This window comes from Kwoniella dendrophila, chromosome 10 (genome assembly GCF_036810415.1).
Source record: "Kwoniella dendrophila CBS 6074 chromosome 10, complete sequence".
Classification (NCBI taxonomy): Eukaryota; Fungi; Basidiomycota; class Tremellomycetes; order Tremellales; family Cryptococcaceae; genus Kwoniella; species Kwoniella dendrophila.
In genome coordinates, this window is record NC_089485.1 from 752,907 (window position 1) to 772,305 (window position 19,399).

At 40.4% G+C, this 19,399-nt stretch overlaps 6 protein-coding genes across 6 annotated transcripts; 5 read left to right on the forward strand and 1 right to left on the reverse strand.

Moving 5' to 3' along the window:
• Positions 1-3,550: 3,550 nt before the first annotated feature.
• L201_007233 (uncharacterized protein) lies at positions 3,551-5,618 on the forward strand (the record flags this gene model as incomplete). The annotated part of the gene is made up of 4 exons (XM_066222944.1): positions 3,551-3,955; positions 4,012-4,273; positions 4,341-4,620; positions 4,703-5,618. The coding sequence occupies 4 exons, from the start codon at positions 3,551-3,553 to the stop codon at positions 5,616-5,618; spliced, it is 1,863 nt and encodes a 620-aa protein (XP_066079041.1).
• A 1,060-nt stretch (positions 5,619-6,678) lies between these two features.
• Positions 6,679-9,708, forward strand: L201_007234 (uncharacterized protein; the record flags this gene model as incomplete). The annotated part of the gene is made up of 10 exons (XM_066222945.1): positions 6,679-6,701; positions 6,791-6,942; positions 7,007-7,380; positions 7,454-7,596; positions 7,662-7,727; positions 7,782-7,901; positions 7,978-8,302; positions 8,380-9,356; positions 9,422-9,552; positions 9,641-9,708. 10 exons carry the CDS (start codon positions 6,679-6,681, stop codon positions 9,706-9,708), a joined length of 2,379 nt encoding a protein of 792 aa, XP_066079042.1.
• Positions 9,709-10,370: 662 nt separating this feature from the next.
• Positions 10,371-11,867, forward strand: L201_007235 (uncharacterized protein; the record flags this gene model as incomplete). The annotated part of the gene is made up of 2 exons (XM_066222946.1): positions 10,371-11,540; positions 11,685-11,867. The coding sequence occupies 2 exons, from the start codon at positions 10,371-10,373 to the stop codon at positions 11,865-11,867; spliced, it is 1,353 nt and encodes a 450-aa protein (XP_066079043.1).
• A 514-nt stretch (positions 11,868-12,381) lies between these two features.
• Positions 12,382-13,332, forward strand: L201_007236 (uncharacterized protein; the record flags this gene model as incomplete). The annotated part of the gene is made up of 1 exon (XM_066222947.1): positions 12,382-13,332. One exon carries the CDS (start codon positions 12,382-12,384, stop codon positions 13,330-13,332), a length of 951 nt encoding a protein of 316 aa, XP_066079044.1.
• A 246-nt stretch (positions 13,333-13,578) lies between these two features.
• Positions 13,579-14,010, reverse strand: L201_007237 (uncharacterized protein; the record flags this gene model as incomplete). Its single annotated transcript, XM_066222948.1, has 2 exons — positions 13,579-13,787; positions 13,899-14,010. The coding sequence occupies 2 exons, from the start codon at positions 14,008-14,010 to the stop codon at positions 13,579-13,581; spliced, it is 321 nt and encodes a 106-aa protein (XP_066079045.1).
• A 491-nt stretch (positions 14,011-14,501) lies between these two features.
• On the forward strand, positions 14,502-19,198 carry L201_007238 (uncharacterized protein; the record flags this gene model as incomplete). The annotated part of the gene is made up of 8 exons (XM_066222949.1): positions 14,502-15,203; positions 15,264-15,487; positions 15,555-16,643; positions 16,695-16,879; positions 16,935-17,018; positions 17,080-18,584; positions 18,691-19,006; positions 19,089-19,198. The coding sequence occupies 8 exons, from the start codon at positions 14,502-14,504 to the stop codon at positions 19,196-19,198; spliced, it is 4,215 nt and encodes a 1,404-aa protein (XP_066079046.1).
• Positions 19,199-19,399: the final 201 nt, after the last annotated feature.

A 19,399-nucleotide genomic window follows, 5' to 3' on the forward strand; every position in this document is an offset into this window, starting at 1 on the left:
CATCGATTTTCAGTACAGTCAATCACATTAGAAAGACGTGCAGTCGCCCCGTTTCCAGTATAAAGTCACGTATTACATGCTACTCATTAAGTGGAGACTTCATGGTCAAATCTTACCATTTGTAGCTATATTTTCGCCTACATTGCAAGAATCACTGACCCTAAAACTATACACCACAAAGGACTATGTAAATTCCTTCCAAGCTGATATCTTTAGATCAAGGGTATGCCCGTTTTACGGTATGAATATTTGACATTGAAGTCAGAGGGTCGTTTTCTGAAGATCATATCGAGGACCTTGATCTTACAGTATATTTTCCATTATTGCAGTATCCTATTATACGGAGATGACCGAATCAACGCCAAGTTACCGTTTAAAGCTGAACAAGACCGATTTGAACGCCAATACCTCATTTTTACCGAAATCTCCTGAGTATGCCATAAGCGATACGACGTCCAGCTTCATGTTCCGCCCAAGGAGGCGTTATATCGCTGTCATGCTTGCCCCAAAGATCTGCAGACAACATATGAGAGATAGGTATTGGTAAGCATGTACAGTACTATCTATCAACCACCTACGTATCTAGTGGAAGTACCGAAAAGGTTGAAGATCAATGCGTCATCGGATGGCGTGTGGCGTATGGTTAAACAAGGTGTGTTAAAGTGTTAAAGACGCCTTTTTTATAACCCCTTAGTATATTATGTATGTCAGCTTATGACATTGATGAGGACTTCATCATTCCACTTCATTTAGCCGAGTAGATCTACGACGTGCCGGGACATGCTTTCAGCGTGGAAAGGATACATGCAGTCCACCTGTTGCGTTTCATCATTCTGCAGTGCGACTCTCGTATAAAGGTATTCTTTTTATTGAAAGGTATGTAAATTAACATAATTATTCGGAACATCCGAGAAGCCACCAAACACGATACTGTAATGGGCAGTGCCTTCTAAGAATGTTTTACAATTTCCTTGGTGTTTGGAATAATTATAGATAACTGTCTGATAAGCTGGATTGAGCATGTATACTGTACATGGTTGGAAAATCGAGTATTTTTGACGTTGGTGTGCAAGAATCGACCTACTCGCGTCAATTAAGCCACAAGAGTACATAATCACTTTGATAAAATGATTTAGTCTAGGAGCTCTTTCTACATACCTTTGACAGGTACAGCGTCTTCATACAGCTTACGAAAGCTGAAAATGTATGATAGCAAGTTTTACCCCAAGAGGGGTCTCCAAATATCCGAGACCGATATCATCCTGTCCAATCAATGTTAGCTCATTTGTCACACCAGATCTGTTCAAGATTCATCTTCTGTTGTATTACTGATAACGGGTATGCATATACGTCTATAACTGTCTATAAGCTTGTATAATGTATTACAATATGTATAATAGTACAATAAGGATATCAAGCAGCTCGACCAGGTTCGCGGATACTAGTCTAAGTGAAATTTTATAACTCTACTTATTGCTTACGTAATCCCACATCTTCTATGCTGTAATCAAAGCCAAAGACCCAAAAGAGCGGTCAGGTTTCGCTCCTCTGATCGAGACATCGGTAGTTGCAGATTATTGCTAAGGATGCTTTATTACAATATTCGGTTTCGGTTGATAGATATTCACATAATCTACCGCAATCAAAACACGAGAAAATTGAGACCAGATCTATCTGGTCTACTTGGGTTTGGGTACATCCGAATATCATATTTGGGCTTACTGAAGGGCGCTTAGTATTGAAGGGCTGGTGTGCATGTTATTCGGTCATTGTCACCATCGGTCATTCTCATATTGTATGTCAAGCTGAAACTTGCCAATTGCAGATAACTAGAAGAACGGAATAGAAATCATCAGTGCCTGTGCCGGAACCAATACCGGACCCTTAACTTTCTCATAATATCCCACACTCCTTCGTCGATCACTTTTATTCATCACTTATATTAACGGTCGCAATGCGCTGTGATACATATGAGCATTTTCAGCGGTTCACATGCTGATCGACTTGTGAACAGACCGTCAGGCTGCACATCATTTTAGCGCCCAGAACGCAAAGACTGCGAAATATAGCATAAGTGAAAGCGATCGACGATCATCTTTTTCGCTTATTTAGCCATAAAGGTTTCACCAACGATCTTCCAGTGTCAAATAGTGCACACGACCTGATTGATTGGGATTGCCTATCATATCTCGAAAACACTCTAGTAATTCTTTTCTTTCTTTGTTGATCGGCTAGTTATGTGCTGTTTCGGAAATACCTATAGACGAGTACACAATGATACGATGAATACTCACGTGTAAAATCCATTCAGTTTTCAGGAGGAGAACCACCATGGCTCAATACCGGTATTCGACTATAGTTTTGTTGATATTACATACTCTCTACCTATTCAATTTCGGTCAATTCCAAAGACAAAATTGTTGTATCCACCTTCGTATGTTTGAAGTCCTTGCATATACATTGAACGTACGTATTATGTTATGAAAGAGAAGGATATGAGAATACATACCCCTACTACGTGGAAAGAAAGGAATGGGACTCACGCGAATATACGCCTCCTCTAAGGATCTGTGGAGGAATGAAAAAGCCTTTCCGAAATAATCGTTTTTGGCTTGCAACTTAGGGTCACCAGCAGGTCATCCTCTTCTGACACTTAAATGCTATCATGTTCGCCAGAATTGTCATCATATCAGATCAGCCTTTTTACAATTTGTGAGTACAGGTATGTAATTTTTACTTAACTACACAACTGGGCTTGTTGCAGATATACTTGTCGAAAGCTAGGAACAACCGATCAAGGGAAGAAACACGAATTTCCGGAGATCTTTTCAAGAAGGAAATTTTCTTGATTTTGCGTAAGTCAACAACGGCATTTGAAAAAAGTATGTACTCTCCCCGATTTAGAACATTATTTTACCGATTTCAGTAATTCATCAAGTGAAAGAGACATGGTGTTCATATTGACGAGGCCGAACAAGGGGTAAGAAGCTGGAGAGATATACATTAATTAGAGTAGTCAAATAAGATGATCTGCATATCTATACGGAAAAGAGCGATCGAGAAAATACAATAAAAAAGTAGAAAAGAAGAGAGACATCTCTGAAATAATTGCCCTTACCTTGCCTTCTTGGTTCTAGATGACGGTATTTTTAGATTTTTTTTTTCTTTTGTATTATGTTATAAATGTTAAAAAATCTGAAACCTTTACTGTAGAGGATTCGTAATTGAATCCCACCTATGAAATACAGGATTACCCCATAAAATAAAATCATTCAGCTCAGTCAACGATTCATAAACGTCAGTTATATAATATCATTAGATCATCTGCCCAATTTTCATCCGAGCCCCTTCTCCCTAATAAATATAACCTACATCGATACCATAATCAAGCTTCAGCATACCTCACATTACATTAACGAATCGATATTCACGCTCATACCCAACAGACTACCTACAACGCGACCATTATCAAATACTAGTCAACTGATAACTCTTAGCAGTGACAATACACAACACTGGTCGACGTCAAATTGAATTAGATCCGAACAAAATGGGTATATTCAGTAAACGTTCAAGGCAAAGTACAGCCAATAACAATGACACTCTATCTTTAGATCCATATGATAGTCCACCATCTTCAGCACAAAGTACTCCTCTATCAGCTTCGACAGGAACATTCGGTAAATCAGGTAAACATTCACCATTGTCATTGTCACCTAATCCTAACGGACCTACACCAGGATCATCCTCTTCTGCATCTGCATCAGCATCAGCATCTTACTTTTCAGATAAAACCATAAGGTTGAAAGTAGCCATTGATCCTATACCATTAAAAGGGAATATACAGGAAGCAAAAAACCTTTTCTACGTACATGTTAGACCAGAAGAAAGTATCGCTGTCTTGAGGAGAGAAATAGCTAGAACTGTTGGCCATGGTTCGATGAGTCTCTTCAAGGTGAGTTCACATTGACCTATTCTTTACTTGCTTTTCGCTGAATACAAAAATAACAGGTATCAATACCACAACAAGCTTTCGTACAAGCCAAAAGTTACACCGAAAGATATGGAAGACCAGTTGATCTGCTATCCCAATTCCCCGCTTTCAACCTCAATGACCCAAATCAATTAGAAATGAGTATAGGTCGCAATCACATTTCATCAGTAGGATCAGGTGAACCAAAGATCAAACATTGGTTCCCTGGTCACATAGACGGTACACAAACATCAGACGTTATTTCTGTCGTCGCTAGACCCTTGTTAGGTATGCCAATCAGTGAGTCGCACAAGATCGAAAACTGGTATTTTATTTAGATGCAATCAGCTAATCGTCAAATGAACAGATCAAATCCCACTTACCCTCAGAGCATACTTTGCTCAACCATCACATCATTCACAACCTACCGCTGGTCCATCCAGTATGCGATCATCAGCTCCACCAATTGTGATAGATATCAATCCTCATACAACAGTCGACGAATTGAAATCTGATTTGTTGCGAGCTGCCGGAAAAGATACTGATTTATGGAAACATGTTGTATTATGGCATATCGAGATGACCGAAAACGAGATGAACGTAATCAACGAACTGGGTAGATTGAAGAATGGTAAAATGCCTTGGCCGTAAGTCATTGTCTTCCTGTCGAATGAGAACCGTCTCCGCAATCGTTGGTAACAGTAGCTAACCTATTATGATCCGAAATAGATACCCACCTGGAGCTATGGAACCAATAGCCATGTCAGATGGTAACCTACCAGTTTCATTGTTCTTCCCTAAATCGGCGCCAAATGGCGACATGTTGAACATTTCAATATGGCTGGATCCAAAGTATGATAGCGAAATTCCACCTTCCAACAAAGATACCCCACACTTCAGATATCCAATGACTAGTTTGGTTAGACCAGCTAGTACACATTGTGTCTCACCAATCATTACTCCTACTACGCCTCCAACAATCATCGATGAATTAGCTTCACCCAACGTGTTGACTGCTCTGCCAGCCTCATCTTCGACGACAACGCTAAAAGTTAAGAAGACTAAAGCCAGACCAAGTACTGCTCCAGCAGCAGGAAATGCCATTGGTGATGCAAATGGACCAAAACCATTCGGTGCCAAAACAATCAAACCACCTCCATCAGCACCACGTAATGCAGTTCCCCAAGGACAATGGCCAGTCATGTACTCACTTCCACCAAAACCCAAGCCAAGAGCTAATTCAACTAACAAAGGATTAGGTATAAATACTACTCCTTCTTCAACAACTGTAAACAATATAACTCGAACGACTACAAACGCATCGATCATAACTCGTACAACAACAAATACATCAACTATCACTCGAACTGTAACTTCATCTTCGGCTATTGGATCGGTACCATTATTAGATAGAACAAGTTTCTCAAGTACTATTTCAAGTGAATCTGATGTACCTTCTTTAAACTCTTCACAACAATCTTTAGACACTCAAACTATAACAAATGTCAATACACCATCAAGTGAAGATGACAAAAATGATTGGGCATCTACTGCTACAAGTGAAGTTAACTTGAAGAAATCGATCTCAATCAACCGAGGCACAATCAATGGTAGTATGGTCAATAGATTTAGAAAAGTATTATAAGTGCTATTCGCGTTTCTCCCACAGTTGTGTTTCCCCTTCCTCAGTAGATTGCTGTATGTACTCCGTGTAAGAAACACAATTTGGTTGTAATAAATCATTCTACTTTTTGTATATTGCAAACAATCGTTGTATGTGTAAATATCAATATCTTGTACATGCGATGCATAAAAGTAAACCTACTCCACACTCATCTCCAAGAGGAATCGAAAACATACTGCAAAGAATACAATCAGGGTGAAATGTATTTTGCAATGTTCCTGCTCGAGCGTTAATCTGTGTATCTTCTATAAGGGAATGTGGCGGTGTCGTTGCTTCAATCCGTTTCTTCGCTATCATGCTATAAATATCTACATGATCAATGCATTGTTTGTTTCATCATCATTTAACCCTTAGCTTCTTCTATAGCTTCTTTCCGTATCCTACCCTTACTTGGTATGTTCCTTCTGATGCTTGATCCTATCAGTCAACGATACAAACATACGGCGTATACACTAACACTAAGTATGCTACGATCCCGGATGTTTACGATTGGAATTTCTTGTCCTGGTAGTCAAGGTAATTGTCAAAATCGCAAACAGAGATTCACGCTGTACTGTATGCGGTAATATACAGTACATATCTCATAAGTACAGTATACTCGCCAGGAAGTACCTTTGTTTCAATATACCTTTAACGATGGAATAATCAACCACATACCCCTTGTCAGCTTGACTGCCAACGCACTAAACCATCAATATCTACTAATTTAACTCATCAATAAATACAATTTGATCATTCATCAACAGAGTCTTTCTTTTACTTTTCCCTCCATATCTACAATAATTCACATGTCTAAATAAGTCTTATTCCCCAACTTTCGTCACTCTTTTTGACCAAATATCATCGAAACATCTTCATATCTAAGCAGATTTCTCAACATTTTCAAACCGATTTCAGAATTCAATCGTGAATCACAGCATCAAAAACAATTAGATTTTTTCAACATCAACAGGCAATTTCCAGAGGTATTCCCAACCATAGACTAAATAGCTGAGTGAGGAGGATTATAGAAAAAAAGGCAATGGAAACTTATATATCGGCAAGGTGAGTTGTGAAAATGTTTTATCTAAAGTATCAAGGTAGAAAAAAGATCTTCCATCAAGTAAAATAATATATCCTGACTTTGGTTTTAGTTCCCCTTTATTCCAGTACAAACCTTGTAAATCATGCGATACTTTAAAAGGATTTCAAACCGCATCTGAATACCTCAAGGAAGCTGGAGATGGTAAAGATAGTGGAATGATAACGCGTTCTGGAAACACAAACATTTCGCTGAACTGTACTGGTAGGTTTGAAAAGTAGAAGCAGCAGAGTCGGAACCTCACTGACGGACACTGTGTTGATGCTAGGAACTGGGATATTATTCGATATCACCTATAACAAACCTGAAAGTACAATTTTTGGCCAGCCGATAGTGAAGATTAATGGTTCATTACCTTCGACTTCGTTCAATCATTCAACTGATTCAACGTCAATAGTCAATTTACCACTAGGTCATCACCGATTCGAACTTTCTTTCAGCTCAAATTCCAGTACAGCATCGAAGCAGAATAGCGAAGATAACTGGGTCAGAATAGACGGAGCAAGTTGTATATCAGGATACGAACTAGATAAGAACTCAAAAAATCAGACTATTGATGATACCAATTGGAGGGACTGGCAGGTCATCTTGAGTCCAGGTTGGAATATGTTAGAAAAAGGTGTTTCGAATTATATTGATGAGGTGAGTTCTGTGTCCATCAAACGCTTATGTAGATACACGTAGACCAACGATTGATGAGAAACTTTGTTTCTAGACTGAGTATGAGGAAGAAAAAGCCACTTCCTCCAATGATTATAATGGATCTATTTCTTGGACTGAACAAGCAAATACATCGACTCAACTTCATTTTCATGGTTCGAGTGTTTCAGTATACGGTATTGGCGGTCAAGAAGCTGGGTGGGTGGTAATACGATTTAGAGATACAGAATTTGGCTGACTTGTGTCTGTGTATAATGAGATAGGTCTTATGAAGTGCTGCTTGATAATATAACTCAAGGTGTCTTTGATGCATCGGGTGGACCAAGGGTGTAAGTTATGTATATCTGTAAAGCAAAGGTTGTCAACTAACAAGTTTCGTAAAGGTATAATTCAGTCCTCTACCATACTTTGAATCTGGCGGATACTGACCATACGATAACCCTAAAGAATATCGAACAAGGAAAACGACTGAGTTTCGATAGATTAGTAACTTTTTCAGGATTGTAAGTTGATCACCGCACTTCTTGATCATTGCGTGCAATATGGACTGATATGGAAACCGTATTCTGCTTGTATCAGAACTCTAAGTCATACTCGTGTAATCGTACCTATCAGCAATTCATCCACAACGTTCACCACACAATCGAAATCATACGTACAAGTTTCATCTTTCTATTCTACTTCAAGTAGTTCCGCCTCAGCATCTTCAGCCATAGACAAGACAAGCACAACAGGCTTATCAGGAGGAGCAATTGCTGGGATAGTGGTGGCTGCCTGTGCGGTGATTTTAGCTTTCCTTCTGATCTGGATTTTCGCTTTTTTGAGGAAAAGGAAAGATCAACGTGAGAATGAGGAAATTGATTCGAGGGAACTAGAAAATGAGAGGGAAAAGCCACCGATCAATGTGAGTTCTTATAAGCCCTTCAGTCGATCTCACCGATATGTTGTGTGCCTAACGTGTGCAACTGCATTATCAAACAGTTCCTCCGTTTCTCATCCAGGGGATCATCGCCAACTTGTTCGTCAACGGCACATCCATTCCGACCAATTCCAGAACCGGAGCATCCTTCTACGCGAACATCTCAACATCCCATGAACGCACCCGGAAAACCACGTACATCCAAACTGTTCAACTTCGCTTCACCTACACCTTCACTGAAATCTTTCATTCAAAATCATATTGATCCCAGTAATTCATTTTTTGCGGAAAAGGAATCGAATCAAAACTCATTCCTAAAACTCAATGGTTCTAAGTTGAAAACCAACCATCAGAAAAGATCTGTAGAGAACCATCAAAATGAAGTTTTTGGAGGACCTTCCAATAAGGCTGTGACCGATTTACACCCGAATGATCATCACCCGGTACAATCTCATAACGATCTCAGTCAAGATTATCTACCTTCATTAGCTTCAGGGGCAATCGAAGTGATACCGACGAAATCCTCTTACAACCATGTCGATTTTACAGTAAAAGAACATAATCAGCATGAGGGAGATCTTTACTCACAACCAATAAGAACCGATTCACGTGCATCGTCAACGACAAAAAGACAAACCATTTCACCTTTAGTAGCTGCATTGACAGGTAAAACAGCCTCACCGTTAACTCAACTATCTAGGTCAGCCTCACAAAAAGGATCAGGTGCTTTAGCCAAAATAACCAATCGAAATAAGGCCAGAGAGAACCCAAGCAGCCTGAATAATACACGTCAAAATGATAGGAATACAGATAGTATAGAGTACCAACAATCCGAAAGACCAAATTCTAATTTTACACTGAAAACCGCAAAGACAGATTGGGAAGATGATACAAAATCTGATATTGGTATTTTGAGTATGTATGCAAATTTACCACCACCCATAAACGGAAATTCAAGAGATACTACTTTCAGCGAAAACAGTCATTATCAAGATCCAGCAGACGAATCTTCCGGAGTGGGTGTGGCTTTAGGTAGTCCGTTAGCAGATAATAATAAAAATTTCGAGTGGCAAAAATCAGCTGAATAGATCGCAAAGTAATTAGTACACTCAACCCCCACAATCAACAACAATCGCAACACCCGCAGCAGCAGCAACAAAAACACTTACGGCCTCAAGGTCAGATTGATGATCTGGAATTATTACCTCCAACAAGAAGGTTTTTGGGTGCAAGTGGTACGTAGCGATTTCTGCATGATCGAAACCCTTTTATGAATCCGCTAATCAAGGGAAATCATCTTACCGCATAAGTTCCAATCTGCAGGTCGACCAGGCTCAGACGTATCAAACAAGTCTGCCGGCTCGATAGGTTCAGGATATCGATACATGTAGCTGAAACTCACTTTATATCAGAACATTGTCGAAATGTATTATCATTATTTATAATTACGGCTTCTTTGGCGATATCGGGAAATTCACAAAGGATCGCTCAAGAAAGGATTCGTGCTTCGCTAAACTATGAAACAACATCATCTTCCAGCAGAAGCAGCTCCGCCCCTGGAACCTCCTCAACAAGATCCACAGAAGCGCTATACCGTATATGGACGTCATAGTGATAGCGTGAAACATACTGACAACAATTCTTTCCATTCATCATACTAATGTACAGTACAGCCTAACCCCTAATGGTCTTCCCGAAGTTTGGGGGGGGGGGGGGGGGGGCATGTCATTCTGTTTGAATCGTCAGAAGGAGAAATACTTTTATCATGATTGAGTCATAGAGATAAAAGGAGAAATCCATTGACATCGTCAAAACGGCTTGTCCGTCTTCTCAATCAGGATAAATCTGTCAAAGGGTTGTGCAGATTGTCCATGGCGACTGATGCTAGTCTCACTGTACATTTCAGACCTCTTCCCTTTAAAAACAGGTATAAAAACGTCCCTCTTTATTGACAGATTACGGCACTTTTATCCATAAATCAATATCCTGACCATACCATACGCACCCAATACACTATACACAGCATCTAATAAAGCTATCAGTCATTCTCGATATGAGTGCACTTCAAATCTTGGGCCAAGTTAATCAAGATGAAGAGTACGAGATATTTCCGGTTCTTGTACATCCGAATAAAACCCCGGAGCAAACTGCGCTCAGACTTCAACCCAAATATCGATCAGGTTCCAAAGAGTGGTCTGATGACGAAGATGGCTATATGGACATCGTCAATCCTGATTTACCGGTACTGAATGTCTCAAACCCAGAAATGAGTACTGGAGGTGGAGACACAGATATACGAATTAATCGTAGTATGCTATTCGGTCGCGATGGTACAATAACGGCTTTACCTACTGAGGCTTTTTTAGAAGATGTCCAATCGACAGTTGGGTCATATCGAGCATCTATATCTAAACACGCACATGACCTTAGAAAAATAGAACATGCTTGGACAGATTACATTAGTCAACAAGAAGCTCAGAGTAAATTACCATCTTCAACAAAAAAAGAAAAAGAGTGCAAGGGATTAAGGGAAGAGATCCTCGATGGCGTTTTAACTGATTTAGAAGCTAGAACTCGAAAATGGAGAAGAGACAAGTCAGCTTTAGAAATGTATCATCGTTTGTATATTCCAATTGCCGAAGAAGCTTTTGAGACACTTAAGGACAATGAAGAAGATCTTGTCGTAATTTTGCTTAATGATGTTGTCGCGAAAGCAGCTATATCCGAAGAAGATGATGAGAAGTTTTTAGACAGATGGGCTGACGTGGAATCTGATAAAATCAGTCTCAGACATAATATTGCAGCTCAAACCATGAGTGAATGTTCATTCAACATGCTTAAAGAATCTCTTTCTGGGTTTGATGATGAAAAATTGAACGAGATTGCGTTAAAATCAATCGCTCGAACTGCAGAGAAAGATGCAAATGAAAAAAGACTCCACAAACTCGAAGGGGAGTTCCTCAATGCCTTTCATGAAAGATATGGCAAAGATACTAAAGTACCTACAACAGGTAAAAAATGGAATCGTCTTGCTTCCAAGCATTCTGTTAAAGACAGCTCACCAAGATCTGAAGAGCTTAATATGCGTTCGGACCTGACTTTCACCTGTACAGATGAAGAAGCAGATGAAGATAGTTCGACTCCAGGTGATCATGAAGGTTTCTTTCATCGTTACATTAGTACAAGAACAGGTCCATATAACAGGAAATTCAACTCTTCTGGCGTAAGTCCAATGAAAGAAAAAACAAATCCTTTTTCTGACCCTTTTCTGTGTGCCATATTTCTAAAAATTCTCTCTTCGATTAAACATTTCTGAGATTCCTTGCCGTGACTGACTATTCATCCGATTGTTACTGTACCTGTGTAGGGTCCTACGTTCGAAACAACTGGACCAGATGGAAATCCACTTACATTGTCTGGACAATTCCCTTCAGAACCAGATTTGGGTTTCAGGATGAGGACATACTGTGTTCCTCATCCTAGCGGTGAAAATCATTATATTACTTTCAGAAATAATGGTTCGGGGGAAGATGACGAACAGTCCTGTTAATGACAAAGTAATTTAATCTACCTGGTGGAAGACCTGAGACTTCTTCATTTGTTGTTTTACGAGTTGCATGAATAGGTAGTATAAAGATGATAAAGCGCGATACGAAATTTAATCCACCTCCACAACACCATTTTCACCTCGAAATTTTTCTTCTGAATCTTGTTTGCGAATGCGTTTGCTTAATTATTATATATGCTACTTTATATCCTACATTATAGACGATACACTGTAGTGACATCAAATGATATATTTGCATGTTCCGGCCGAGGGTGACAGGTGAAGAAAGACAACCCCGAACGGAACTTGATCATTTTGTCGATCCCTTGTTTCCGCTGCGGAAGCTGTAACTCCTTTCTTTTTCACTTTAGCTAAACTGGCGCCAAGGAAGATAATTGTCGAGCATCCTATATAATATAACCTGCTATACAGTGACAGTCAACCAAACCTCAACTCATAAGATATCCCAACAAGCTTACATCTCCTAAAGCTCTGATACTGTTTTTTTTTAGCGATCATGAACGGCACAGGTACTTGTTCAAGTCAATCGATCATAGTCTCACGAGCTGAACCAGCAACTTACTTTTCTCAAGCGAAACTAGTTCATCCAAATAATGACTTGACTCGCAGTTCCATCCGGTATAATCCAATTTGGCATTACAAGGATGATATGAGTGGAACAAGCACAATAGTAAACGATCAAGTAGATATTCTCAATAGAGGAGAACATGAAGCATATGATAACGAACCAGACTTTCATGTTGCTGAGGTAACTATGTTAGATGTTATAGTAGATAAAGCATTACCTACTGATGTCTTCTCAGAAGAGATTAAGAATAAGGCCTTATCTCTACAAAAGTCAATTCAACAAACAATTAGTCATATCAATGGGAATACAGCCGTTCCAGCAAATTACGACGATGATCCAGAAAGAGATGTTGAATCTGAAGCGGAATCTCTCACGCATACTCACAAAGCAATAAGCACAATCTTACGATCATTCCCTCAAGATTCAGAGATTTTTTTCAATGGGGTTCGAGATGCACAGACTAAATCTATTGTTAAGAGTTTGGTTGAATGTTCCGACTATTTAGAAGAGTTGACTAGAGCTCATACCAAAGAGGATAAGAGGTCCAAAGTGGAAGATCTAACTAAATTATGGTTATCCTATAAAAAGCGAGAATTAATCTCTAGAGTAGCCAAATCTAGATTGGATATGTTCAGCTCGATCAGTGATATCCTTTGTCACTGGTCTGAAGCAGGGTATGCTAAGACTCAAAAAGATTCAGCTTTACTTGCTTACTATGATGCAGAACAAGAACTTGAGAACGCAAAATCAGCTGTCGAGGGGGCTTTGAGACGTCAATTTGGCTTGTTGAGCAAATTACCGAAATCACTAGATGATTTCAACAAATTGTTCTCCGAGCCAGATGTGAGGTTAGAAGAGGTATACAACCCTTTCTTATAGTATGTCAAGTGCTTTTACGGGAAAACGAATCAATAACACCGAACGGTTAAAGTATGTCAAGGTTCGTTGAGGGGGCTGATCGGATTCTGAATGTCGTGCATGAATGATGAATTGCATCTATTTTATATATTGACCGGCTCCTAATAAAGTCGACTGAAGGAAAACTGTTAGCATAGCTCACATAGTTCATGGTTGCCACTTTTATTACACCAATTGAAAGGATATGAAAAATCCCACTCACTGCTATTATATGTCTAACAATTCTTCGACTATAAGTCTCTCTTTGTCCCATACACCAGCTCTCCAATATACATCCTCTTTTACTCTTGCCCAAGCTTGATCAATGTTATCCATATTCCAAACCATGAAACTTCCTGCTAAATTGAGTTGACCAGCAGGTGGTTCAGTATCTCTTTGTTTGGTGCCTATTCGTGGAGCGATAGGTCCACTGTAGGCTAGATATAGATATCACAAAGTCAGCATATAATGTCAACCTGTGGTCTTAACCGCGGATCTCCAGCTAGTGCCGATGTATGACTTGTGAGAAACGGCACCTTTTCACTTACCAACTAAGCCTGCAGGATCAGACTTGTTTCTTTCGAGATGTTCTGGTCGAACAGCGTATCGCTCAGCGAGGTGGTCAGGGTAATCAGGAGCGTAGATGAGGAATCGAGGCATTTTAAGAATATTCTAGTTTTGGTGGTATGTATGGAATGATGTTTGAAGAGAAGATACATTCAAACAAGAATTAGTATTTATATCATGTTCGCAGATGGATATTGGTGGGTTGTTGAAAGTAAGATGGAATGGATACTCCTTGACTTACCGTCGGTCCGGTATACACCGGTAATCCTGATAAAGAGCGGAGTAGACCGCTATCGTTTCAGGCCTAGGCTCATGATCACCCATCGAGAATGTTTGCACGCCTAAGACCACCTGCTGTTTAGGGTGTCCACGTGGCTCACGTCATCAAGCTTCAGTTGAGCATCATCATTTGGATTGGAATAACGAAAACAAATCCAGTCAAGCAAGGTTATCGTTATTTTATGTGTTTAAAACTGGTAAGGTAACGGTTTTGATTCTGATATCATAGCAACAAGACTACTCCTACATCTGGATTAGGAGCAATCAAGAGGAAGAGAAGAGTCTTAGGGGATTTCAGTTTGACCATGTCGGATCAACCCAAATCAAGTTTATTTTCCTCACTCAGTCTCGGTCGAGCCTCTCGTTCACCTAAACCACCCGTCTCACCCAATGAAACACTCACGCATCCCTTACTCGGGGCATCGACGTCCTCATTGAACCTTCCGACAGCAGATCTAGCTACTACAGATGGTTCTGCTCCTTCATTAACGCACAAAACAAGTGGATCTTGGTCCTCTAAGTCTGGGCAAAGTGAATTACCAAATTTACCGTATAAGCCTAGACAACGGCATGGAGGAGGTATAGGTTCTGCGGGTAGTGCAAATAGTATATTTGGTGCAGCAAATACATCTTCTCCAACTCTTCAGCCTTCTACATCAAGTATATCAACTTCCCCTGTTACACCTACAACATTGGTATCTGCGCCACCGACTACGTCAACCTCCACTTCAACTACCTTCGCACTACCTCCTTCAACATCTGAGACACCTGCTCAACTTGATCACTTGACAGCTTCTATCACATCTTCAAATCCTGGATCTTCTTCTTTGACTAGTAGATTACAGATACAAAGCTTGAAAGCTGCCGCTCAAAGAATTGGTTTAGGTAATGGTAGTATGGGTATGTCAATGATTGATGCTATCTTCGATAAAGGTCAACTTGGAAGAGCGAAAGCAGGGGAGGGAGGGGATTGGGGAGATTTGTTGCGGATACTCATGGGAGGAAAGGTATGTAGATTGACTAGTATTTCGATATATCTCAAAAAGATCTGATCCTATATTTCGCAGGCGGTTCTCTTTCTACCTACAACGCCTTCCTCCTCACTTCCAATGACCCCTCAAACGCTCAGAGATCATGTTGCCTTTATATCTCCTCCTGTACCTGTAGCTTCCTCATCATTCACTTCCAAACAGCCTGGTAATGCGGTATCCGATTCAAGACAAGCAAAAGATATCTCAGAGAACATTAGCGTATTCGTCACTCTTTCAGGTATGATTGGTACTATCAAGGAGTAAGTGAATCCCCGCAAGTCTTTTCATCATCGTGATAGACATAATTGACTTTACCTCGATATATAGCGATCTTATCACCTTTGAGTCTATAGTACCTTTGGATTCACCACTTATTCGCGACCTTCGCGATGCTACTACCAGACAAAGCGTTCTGTCCTCCCTCAGACCAACTCATATGTTGACACTCAATACATCCTCATTTCCCTCTTTCACTCTATCGAAAGAGACAGCTTCACTACCTTTCCCCCCTCCTTCCAAGACAAGCTCTATACCGACCGTCAATGAGACCAAAGAGAAGGAAAAGCAGCCGCCGGGCAAGCTGGGGCGTATAAACCCATTCGCTTCTCTTTTCGGTGCTGCATCCAACGCACCTAGTCCTGCCCTTGGCTCTTCACCATCCAATACACAGGCCGCCACACCTTTGTCACCCAAGCTTACAGCCGAAAGTACGCTTACACCTGAACGACCTGTATCGCCTTCACATCGTCAAGGCGGCGGTAGTAGACCATCTTCACCTTCTCCTGCTAGTCCTAAACCACCCTCCCTTCTTACGCTCGATCACGCCGATAATGCCTCTATACTTTCAGATACCGCTTCAATCTCGCTTACTTCTGGTGAGGGCTATCAAGTTTCAGCATACACAATATCCCGACCGATTCGATACCATGAAACACATAAAACCTTGACCAAGGCAATTCGCTCCCATATCCGAGAGGTGTTAGCCAAATTGCCAGACAAGGTTATAGAGAAGGTTGTCAAGCTGGTATTAGCCAATGCATGTCCTTCATCACAGAATGAGGACTTGCTTAAAAGCAACAAAGGTCCGCCGCACGGTCCAGATAGTATAGCTATACTGGACTTCTATGACCCTACAACTACTGGAGAACGGTTACAAGACTTCATGGAAGGTATTTATGATGATCTCATCTCCCACTATCGCAGCGACGCTAGTGATGGACTGAAGAGGAGGGCCAGTGGAAACGTGTCATGGGGAAGAGCAGGTCACAGCCATAATCTGACATCGGACGGTGATGTGGAATTCGCCAAGGAACAAAAGGAGAAAATCCGATTAGATAAAGAGGAATTAGTGGAAAAGGAAGCTAGTGAGGGTACTGAAAAAGTTGAAGCTGTGGCGTGTAGGCTTCTGTATAACAGGTCAGTCGTCTTTTTGGCTTCTAACGACAGGCTTAGCTGATTCTAGTCTAGATTATTCTCGCCACTTGAGTCGGATGACGCACGGCATGACGAAGCGCTGGCCTCTCGAATAGCCGCACTAAATATGTTGGATCTCTCGCTCGATCATTTGGGTCTAATCACTAGACCAGAGGGTGAAAGGCCAAAAGGTTCAATCGCCAAAGGGCTAGCAACTATTGTAGACGATATTGGCGATGGTGAGCTCGTTTCTACACAATATAACATCGTTTGCTTTTAGCTGATCCAAACTAGAGCTACAAAAACTGTCTGGCAGCGATTGCTTGACGCCAAAGACGAAGGCTGCTGTTCTAATCAGAGCTCACAAGATAGTTGTCGGTACGTCACCTATGCGGTCTTTCAGCATACTGATTATCATGCTAATAATGGTTGATGATAGACGGTCTCGCGCAAATGCCAAATATCAAACTCCGTCCAGAAGGCGAGCCTTATCGAACTCCTCAACCAGAAATCACAACTGTTATACCTACCGCGAACTCAGCGGAAATGGAGATGTCTACCATGTCTACGCCAGACAACCAATCTACGCATGCTTCTCCAGCATCAAGAATACCAGGCTTGCATGCTGAGGTAACATCTGATGATACTCAATCAGCGTCATCACCAGCTATATCAGAATCATCTGACCCTTTGAATGCCTTAGGTGAAGAAGCTAGTCCAAGCGAGAAAGCCAGTATCGCAACAACGCCATCAGTGCCGCAACTGGTGTTATCAAATCCGACTTCCGATACCGAGAATGACGCTGAACATGATCAACTAAAAGAAGCTATGTCTGACTCCGTCATGACCCTTACTCCTGTTACGAGTCGCGATATATCCATCTCTTCCGACAAATCAGTACCACCCCCAAAAGCAGTCTCCGAACCTGGTACTTCAGGTGCTGATCTGATCTTACCCATTATCATCTATGCGGTTGTCAAGTCTAATCCACCTCAACTAGCATCTCAATTGATGTATCTTCGGCGATATCGTTCAGCGATATGTTTAACCGGAGAAGCAAGTTATGCCATAGTTAACCTTACAGCTGTTGTAGAATTTCTTGAACATGTCGATTTAGCTGAATTAGGATTGGGTGGAGAATCAGATAAAGTCATGTCTATCGATGATCTGTCGCCTATTGGCTTGAATTACTTAGATGACAGTAATGCCGATGCAGCTTCAATCGCATCTGCCTCATCAAGATTACGAGGCCGAGTGTTCCAGGTTGGAGAAATGGCTGGTACAGCAGCTGGATCAGCGAACAAGGTAATCACTGGAGTCATGGATTCTTCTTGGACAGCTTTGAGAGGTTTGATGGGTAACGGTGTATCAGCAAATCCTGGAGAAATGGAAACTTCCAGTTCTGTTGAAAATGTTGATGGAGTAAATGGGAATAGTAGACCCGAGATGAGACCTAGAGGAGCATCAACGTTTTCATTAGCTAGTGTGACTGCAAGTGTAGCATCAATCGCAGCTGCAGCTGCTGCAAGAAACAGGTCAAGAGCCAATTCAAGAGCTTCTGCACCTGAACAACCTCCTTCCCAGGTAAATTGGAGCGGTAATCAAGAGTTACAGGATGTTTCCTCCATACATATCAGTTCAAGACCCGCTTCAATTAAAGAAAGATCAAATGAGTATAAATACTATTCTGATTCTGATGACAAGGAGGAAGACGAAGACGATTCTGCTTCTGACGAAGATTATCAGAATAATAAGGATAACTCTAAATTGGAAGACAATCCAGTCGAACCAACAAAAGAGAGAGTTAGTCTAAGTAACAGATTAGCTTCAATTGGTGTTTTAGGTAGATTAAGTAGTCCTTCAAATTCTACTCCGCCGACTCTTAATAGTGAACTTGAAAACAAACCTATCGAGGAAAGTACTATTGCTTCTACGGCAAGTAAAGTAAGTTTGATATTCCTTACTCTGAATTCGATTACATACCATCGACCTGTAAAGAGATTAAGTGTGCTAATTATGCGGTTCCACCTTTTATCTAATCTTTGCTTAGGCATCAAATTTTTTAGCTAACCTAACGCCTAGATCGATATCTTCTTCGTTGCCATCAACAAACACACCAAATAGTAATCAAAATATCAGCACCAATAACGTCAACAATCAAGAAAATCAATCATCATCAAATTCAAAGGGACATGGGAGAAGAGGTTCAATATTATCTAATAATTTAGAATTATTCAAAACGAGATCAAATAATTCGAATACAAATTCACCAAGAGGTAGTATATCTTCAATGCCATTACCTATACAATCCAACCTGAATTTGAATGCCAATGAACATGACGCTCCTTTAAATAGATTCATGAACTGTAAGTCGGTTTGTTCTCTTCATAAAAAATATTTTTGAAAAATATTCACTGATGTTACACCATTCGCAATGCAATTTTATAGGTGAAATAGATGATATCAAAGTGTCTGAAATCGCTATTTTATTACGCGATTACAGAAGATTAGGTAATTTGATAAATAACAGTATTCAAAGGAAGGATAGTCATCCTTAATATCGCCAAGTGCCTGTTTTCGCATGATAATTGGGAATTGTGCCTTATAAACAGCTTGGCTTTTGGAAATTGGCTAGGACTTTTTCATAGTTTGTATGTATGAATTGCTTCATAGCTATTTACAATGCATATTTCTTCATGTAGCATTATCTTGATTTGGTAATCTTTTATCTATATCTACAAAATACAACATGGTTATTA